The sequence below is a fragment of the Opisthorchis viverrini genome (genome assembly GCF_000715545.1).
Source record: "Opisthorchis viverrini unplaced genomic scaffold opera_v5_394, whole genome shotgun sequence".
NCBI lineage: Eukaryota > Metazoa > Platyhelminthes > Trematoda > Opisthorchiida > Opisthorchiidae > Opisthorchis > Opisthorchis viverrini.
Window position 1 is genome coordinate 127,392 of NW_008752048.1, and position 8,655 is coordinate 136,046.

Below are 8,655 nucleotides of genomic sequence, written 5' to 3' on the forward strand. Positions count from 1 at the left end.
GCCCAATCAAAGCACCAAATCAACCGACGGACGAAGGGACGCTGACCGCTACGGTGGAGGAAATAGGGCGGCACAAGCAACCAATCAAACTCAAGAACGTCAGACCACAACGCAATACAACCCGAGGCCGGAGAGAACGAACCACTAAAAATAGAAGGCGTGAGGATAACCAATCGACACAAAGGAACGCAGACCACAACGCAACAAAGATCAAAAATGGACTAATAGATTCACCAAATTTGTTACACTTTAAGTAGCCAATCACGTCAGAAGATAACAGATAGCCCTCGATTGCTATATAAGCGTACGCAGGCAAGGAAGAAGTACCCACTCAACTGCGCACTGATGATGTCTCCTCGTATGGTGACGAAAGTTTGCAAGCAGCCACCTGATCAACAACCAAGTTTACCTGATAATCGAATGTAACTGGGTTTTGGGCACCATCTTTTGCTTGACTGCACCAAAATTTGATTATAATATAGCGGAGTTCACAGTACGATAAAAGTTACTAGCAGCATGGTACCAGAGTTTTGGTTTTGGAGTCCTTCGGCACAACGCATGATGTTGCTGAGAGGGAAACTTCGATTGGATCAATAAACAGACCAGGTTGGTCAATCACACAGAGAACGTTTTTCAATAATTTACCCGAGCGCAGCTCAAAGTTTGTCAAGAAGTCAGTACACGTCTGTTTTGAGTGGAATATTTACAACTTCTGAATGTTCTAGCTTCATCTGGAGCGAGAAAAAATGAGAAAAGCGTTATTCTGTTAAAAACGACTGACTACAGCTGGATAGCGTAAACAGACGTACGTTAGTAAGAAAGCAGATATCGGTTGGCATGTTACTTACTCATTCTGTACAGCAGCGTGTCTAACCGCCGTTTTTGGGCGGAATATATTCGCCCATTTTGGTTTATCTCGAAACACACATCTCTCGCGCGACTTTTAATGGGACGAAAAGAGAAATATATGCTCTTTTTGAGTATAATCCTGTAATTCTAAAAAAATATCAATCATGGTGGACTAAATGAATGAACTATTGGACCAGAAAACAAATCTTATGGGAGAAAGTTAGTTCAAGTGAATAAAACGTCTTTTCGAAAGGCGAGGCCGCCTAACCGTAGGGCTGGTTGTACAGGGGGAATGTAATTTTGGGTTGAGTTTCCTGGTTTTCGGTTGATAGAAACCCCACTTTGCCAAGAACATTCATCAGTATAAGAAATATTCAAGGACATATCATTTTGGTGAAAGTCATGGATAGCTTTGGCCGTAAGAGTTTATTCCTTATTTTACCCTTCACCTATGGCTCTCGTTTATGATATTTTTCGAGTGAATGTGCTGCACACAGGCCACCTTATATTTCAGTTGGCACGATATCTGAGACATCGCAGTATATTTTCATAAAAGAAACCACTCGCAGGGTTGACGGAAATCCGGAGACTGCGCCTACCTGATGAGCCCCAAGAAGGGCAAAACTGATCGTGGGCTGTCGAAGAGTTTTCAGCGACCTCATGAATAGTCTTCTGATATAAACTTATTATGGCCAATGGGTACATCCACCAGCACTGGAAGGCAAATTTTTTGAGTGCGTATAATTAATCTAGCGAAGTCTAAATGCGCACGATGTAAAAGAACGGAGAGATTTCGGGTACAACTGTGCGGTCTATCCAGAACACCGGTCCACGTTGCACATTCGTCGTCTAACTTCGAGTTTGTCCATTAGAGAGATCAACAACCACTTCATGATGATATTTCGATCCAAACTCTGTCCGTGAGTAATGAGGACGATCGGTGATATGTTGCCTTTCGTTGTCACACATATGCGCTCCTGAAATTAATCCATTTGAGTGAAGTGATCCTGCACTGTTAAGCTGAACTGACATCTCAAAGTAAACGGAAGATGCAAAAGAATCACCCCGAAGGAGGCACGTATACAAGTTAACCAATCATATTCATCTTTGTTTTACAACAACGGATTAATTGTTAAAAGTTCCGTAAAGACACCACACTTTGGTCGTGAAAAATGTTTCACTTAATAATACAATATTTAATCATTTTGATTAACCACCAGTTTCATAAATATGGCACTATTAAGGTTTACAAGAATGTCAGTAGCCTTATTAAAGAAAATAAGTCACGTATTACGAAGCTTACTTCGTTGAGCACATTCGGATCAAGGAAACGGCGGCTCAGTAGAGTCTCTTCTCAACATCACCATAAGTTTTAAATGAGTCTCTTACTAAACTAGAAGTCGCTAACTCATAGTCTCCTGAAGACATGCGGGCGGTAAAGATGTGGTCGATTAGGGAGTCCTTAAAGCTGTAAAAGTTGATACTGGTACATTCGGAGGAGGCCATATGGATGACATGAATTTGTACTCACAAAAATAATCTGGCACAGAGGACGTATTCATTGTCCGCCAATATGGATCGGTTCACTTAGTTTACATTCAGTTGCAGCCATCGGTCAGTAATTTTCTCTTTGCCCAGCCCACTTGGGCGTCTCACTGCGAAATGGTTGTATTTTGTTAACTTGTAGGTTTTGGCTAGCTGATACAATACATGCGATAATGGAAGATGTGTTGATTTACCGGGTTCTGCGTAAAAAGTATAAACCTACGCGATATATATAATAACATGCCCAACCCGATACTTCCTACTGAGTTGCAATGAGTTATTCTGACTAGAAATTTCGTATCATTAGGCACAAGGTTATGAGTGACAATCGAATTGAACTGGTTAACAGTGAAAACCGTAAAAGCAAGCTTTTATAGAGAATAACGTAGTATAGAAACGGTAATTATACGTACCACCCGTTCATCTGTGGTGAGCTCCTAACGACGTACAAATCCTGTTCCGCTTCTCGTAGTTCACGTACACAGTGCAATTCGTCCTCTTGCTGTAGATGACTCGATGTGTTGAAACGTAGCTTGTTTTCTTCAACAAGTAAAATGTCAGTAGTTGTACTGGAGGCTCCGTGGTATTCATCTTCAATCAAGTTCCACGTTCCTCTGTATGGTTCGCGGAATTTGCACGAATCACTTGGACTTGTGTCTGGTAAAGCGCAGTGAAGAGAACGTAAACAAGAAAACCAAACATCAACAAAACGATGTGCTCAACTCAGTTACATGGTTGCATTCCATTAAGGGGGCCAACCCTGTAGAAAGTCTTTCCACCAGATTTTCAGCTCTCTGCTATTTGTTTGAGATCTATGTCAGTGGATACATCTTCTGATTACATCAAGAAGGAATCTTTTGATGATTTATAATTTGAGCAAAAATGATGCTTAAATTGGACGTACAACATTTTTGACGAAGCAGACGAGTTAAGAGAATTTAATGCCTCAGGATTGCTGAGTGTATGCAATTAAAAATCGTCTCACAAACTTTTATGCAATATGTTTGCAAGTGTTGAATGCATAGATGCATCCACTGTTTATCAAATTTCTGATACTAGTTGAGGTAGATAAGGCTGATTTGTCAGTACAGTTGGTTATTCTTCGATGAATTTTTTTTGCTGGAATAGCCTACCGTTGGCGTCATCTACAGTAATATCACCGTTAAATTTCCAAATTAAGTTCATTTTAAGGAACAGCCTAAAGTAGATTTTGTGGCCTTTAACTACCACATTGCAATCAAAAGGTAAAGGATAAAATATTACTTTCAGGACAACAAATCGGAAACCTTTGGTCGTTGAGTCGAGGTGTGCATGCGAGTTTTGGCCAAACAATAAGAAGGGCTTGAATAGGTCAGCTTTGGAGCAAGGAGTCAGGTTGATCCAAATGCTCGTATGGGTATCACGGAGACAAAGACAGTGTAGCTAAATGCTGTTCTCGGAATGACTATGCGGACGTCTGACTATTGGCGAGTAGTCTTTTGCTTACCTGAAAATTTTTAATATCAGTGTAAGCGCAGCTACGATAGGTGGTTTTCTTATAAAGCAGTCGGTTTCGAAATTGGCCCATTTTATACACAATTCTTCTGAATAACTTAAATTCACTAGCTGTAACCCAGAAGCAGTTCTTACGCTTCAAACTTCAAATTTTTATTTGCTCATATGGATGTGATTTTCTCGTTAAACCATAAGAAAGCTAGGTACTTCATTTTCATGAAGTTGTACTTAACCAATGTTTTTTTGCGTTTTGGGTGTACCATTATATTTTCATTGTCTTATCCAACCTAATCTTCGGGTTTTAATTTTGTTCTTTTGCAAGAAAAATGAACATGTGTGAACTGAGTGTATCAGTTGTGGAATGTACCAATAAATTTCTGTTGGACAATATCCAACCCCTGTCCCACTGGCCAGACGGACGTGAGCTCCATCGCACCGATGGAGTTTTGTCCATATCACGCATGTAGGGAAACAAAGTACTAAAAACAAGGGAATTGTGAAGATCGTTATGACTGGGCCGTGGCTGATAAAAACAACATCAAATACGGTGAAATACAAAAATGTAATTTACACAGTGTTGTTGACAAGATGGAAGTGAACAGTGACAAACTGATCCATCCATGAATGGGAGCCGAGGTGACGGTTGAACCAGCCTGCAGTGGGGCTCTTGGGTGTTCGTCCTTTCAAGACTATTTAGTGTGATTAGGAGCCATGGCTTTCCACGTCCACTGGTATCGAAGGCCTTCACCACTTGTCGTCTAACTTTCAGTATGGCTGCTTTACGATCGAAGTCATAGTAACAATAAGGTATATTACCGAGTTGAATGTGCTTTGCTTTTGAAACTCTTTTTCTGTTCAGATCTTAAAGAATAATTCCGACCCCATATATGGAAATATGTTAACATTTCCAAAAGGAAATCAAAAGATTTGTGCCAACATCCCAAAAATCCAGCGCATTTCGCATCATATAAAATCCAGTTAATGACTTTTATTGTTATTTTTAGTTGACTAGGTATACAAAGCAACAACTGTAGTTGTTGTTTTCAAAAACTCATTAAAATATTCTGTGATAAGAACTGGTAGCTCAAAACGTCATCTTGTACCGGGCTATCACAAACGCCCTTCAGATGAGGAGGTTAAGGACTGCTGAAAATTTCTACAAAGATACATTGTCATTTATCAAGGAATCTCAATGCTGGGAAACCAATATTAGATTAATCAAGGCGCTTACGTCAGTCGGACGCCTATTGACTAATGTTGGCTCACTCCAACCGTACGAAGTGTCGGTAGGCAGAAGGACGACTAAGAAATAATGTAAGTTCAAACGTAATATAAAAAACCTTAGTCTAGAACGGATGTCACAGTTTATCAACGCACATGTGTAGCGAGCGTCGTAATGAAAGCATTATTGTGCTGGCAAACAGATTGTGGGTTTGATGCTCACAACCTGTATGCAGCCACCTGTATCCTTCTGGAATTCACAATGGGCGAGACTATATATATTGGAAGCGTGGAAAAACGCCAGACTGCCTTCAGTGAGCTTTGGCTGATAGCATTTAGAAAAGAGTTTTAGTCACAATGGAAACTACTCACAAGGTTGCTGAAAACTCTTCGACAGCGCACGACCGGTTTCGCCCTTCTCGGGGCTCATCATGTAGGTGCAGTCTTCGAGTTTCCGTCGACCGTATGTCTTACTTGAAACCGGTCGTGAGCTGTCGAAGAGTTTTCAACAACCTTGTGAGTAGTTTCCTTTATGAAAATATACTGCGATATCTTGAATGTCGTGCCAACTGAAACACGAGGTGGCCTGTGTGCAGCACATTCAGATGTAGAATATCATAAACGAGAGAGTGAGTAAAGTCTCTCGTGAAAGCCAAATTGATTTGCAAATGAAGAGAGTTTTAGTTTTTGTCGAGGATATAAGGATTATGACTTATTTGTTTAATTTATCAGGTAATATGACAAGTTATCTGAAGGCATGAAAGCTAAGCTATGATTTAACGTCCTTCATCCTTCATTTTGTATCAAATCTCTGTGCTACCCAGTCGATGTGCAGCAAAACCGTTCCTCTAGATTCAGAAAATGTTTTGAAGAGCAACGTCATCCAGCTGTTGATCAATGTCCCCACATATGTTCGTTTGCATGATGTGTCCGATGTTTTAAGAATACAAGACCCACATATGGCACATTGGGGAAATTACGAACGGTAGTAGGCCTGTACAAATGACTGATTCATCACGACCTTAGAAAGTTTGCAAAAATGTCACTTTTTTCGACGTTTTTTGTGAATTGATCAGAAATTATTATCAAGTCAATTTTGCGTCAGTAACCAGTCGTTCATAATGTCATTCTCAGAGTGAGAACTGAATTTTCACGGAATACTAATTAATGATGTCAATCTAACTGACCAGCTGAGCAGAACGACCGGATATGCAGGACCGTGTTTGTTTTGTAGGATTCGTGTTCAAGGCCAGATTTTTCCATTAGGCTCGACTAAATCTGATCGATTCACTTAGTCAACTTCAGAATGCCGACGCAACCAAAGCGGAGGTTATTATATTGATGGAACAGTCCTAAATGTCTTGCAAAACAGTTGTGCGACAAACGTTTCGCACCTTTCGTCGTAAAAATCCATGTTAATCCGAATAATTATAAGCATTCCTCGCAAAGTATAACTTCCTTGCTGAAATTTCACTGATCCACATACAAGAAAACATAACAATGCAATTTTGCAATAACAACAGGGAGTGCTTTTATTGGGTGCATTCAGCGGGTGGATAATTACTGAGATTGTACAGCATTTCTTTCATGGAATGGTCAAGTGTGCGTCGATTAACCTGCGGTCCTTTTCCGTAACATCACACCGCTGTTGTCAACTTGAATGGAAAGATACACCAATACGAATAAGACTATTTGCAACTGTCATCACATGAGTAATACCAAGTCACTTTTGTATCTTGATGAACTTCTGATGAGCACAGATCCACTTAATCAACTGAAAAGATAAGAAACTATCTCTATGTCAGGAAGCGCCCAGACATGAAAAAAGCAAATGTGTAGAGAATGACGCATCCCCAATGTCATCATCGGTACCACACGTTCCGAATGGCAGGTACGTTGGTGGAGCTCACCAAACACGGTCTAGCAACATACGACCAATGGAGTGGGCCTGAAAGTGTTCACGACCGGAACACCACCATTGGCTGTACAGAACAAACCATATTTGGCCCTGTAGTCATTCTATATATTTACGCAGAAGCTCTGTATATTTTGTCCCGACAATACAGACGTGTCCAGGGTTATCTGTCTTCTCCTTACCGCGTAGTCTGGCGGGCTCAGTGTAGGCCTAACCAATGGAAGGCCACACACGATACAACACCCTAATGAACAAAAGAGGCATGCATTGCAAAGGTTTGCTCATGGTTTTGAGACGTTACGGCAGGACCACGTATCTTTGAGTTAACCAAACGACCTAGAAATTTGGGTCTCATTCCAGCGTGTCTCATTCTTCAACATTGAAAAGGAGTTAAGGCATATCGGCAGAACAAAGTTGAACCTTGTAACGGTACTACTTTAAGCACTCAAATTATGGACGTTTGTCGGCAAAACCCACTGAACCAAATGAGGAATGCATCGATTCATAGTGCAGGCTACCGCAAAACCCACCAAGTGAGAACGAACACATGTTGCTTCATCTTCCAGAGGCAGACAGTGCACAAAGCTGCCGTTATCTTGCTAGACGAGAAAAGTTGCCTGAAGATTCGACGAATGCACTCATTTACATGCCATCCTGGAGTTTATAGGAGTTTCATCGGAAATCCGGCTAAATCTTCCGTTTATAACCTTCTTCATTACAATGAGGGTTGCATAAAAGGACAAAAAACTTCTTAATGATGCAAGCACGTAAGATTCTCCAGAAATCTGGCAGACTACACCAATAAGATCAATAGAATTCTGATGAACCCTAATGGTTTGCACCTTATCTGAGCAGCAAAACAGTAGGTAATGAGAGAGTGAGAAACAAACTTGCTCGTGGTCTAGGTGTACATTTCCAATATTAAACAGTAAATACCATTCTATTCGTGCTTATTCCTAGAGACATTTTTAAGTCACACCAAATTTTTAAGCACTGATCCCCATGCATTGTGACACAGAAAGAGTTACAATCTGCAGAGTTTGAAAAGCATTTGTGAATGACGTTCAATTTACGCTCAATGAAGAAGGATAAAACAGTACATATTATGTAAGGCTGCTGAATTGCATGGATGTGTATTCTGAATGTTGACTGTTGACTACGTGGAAAATACATCTTTTTCAAAATTGGTTTGAGACTCACTGCACTTTCCGTTTGTGTTCAAGCATGTGCGATGACAGAAGAACTGATTCTGTGCACTGAAACTGCATCCACGTTCACAGGTCTCCTGTTCATCGTCACAAACCCCAACTGCATAAATCGGTCGGGGAAGGGGTAAGATGTAACGCGGATGATACACTGGCAACAGTTCGTGTGGATCACAGTAAACGTGACATTTCTCACAAAAACACTCAGAAAGTCTTATCTACCTACGAAAACGCTTAAACTAAATAAGCTTAGCGAATCCAATACACAGCAAAAATTACTTAGTCTTTCTGAAGTCTGACGCAACAGCAGCAGAAATGTTAATGGTGAAAAATAAAAACCGTGGCATAAAATCCTCATCGCTAACAAAAAGGAGAAAATAATCGCCCAGCAGTAACACACTTAAGGTTTTTGGCTACATGTCACCC

General features: G+C 40.6%; 1 protein-coding gene across 1 annotated transcript in view; it reads right to left on the minus strand.

The window, feature by feature from the left end:
* Positions 1 to 1,355: 1,355 nt before the first annotated feature.
* The window catches only part of T265_15218 (hypothetical protein), a gene marked incomplete at both ends in the record, with an annotated part of 13,816 nt that continues 6,516 nt past the window's right edge, over positions 1,356 to 8,655 (minus strand). Inside the window, 3 exons of the mRNA XM_009177077.1 lie at positions 1,356 to 1,521; positions 2,844 to 3,051; positions 8,225 to 8,332. Of these exons, the coding sequence (XP_009175341.1) occupies positions 1,356 to 1,521; positions 2,844 to 3,051; positions 8,225 to 8,332 (482 nt within the window). The remainder of the gene's footprint in view (positions 1,522 to 2,843; positions 3,052 to 8,224; positions 8,333 to 8,655) is intronic.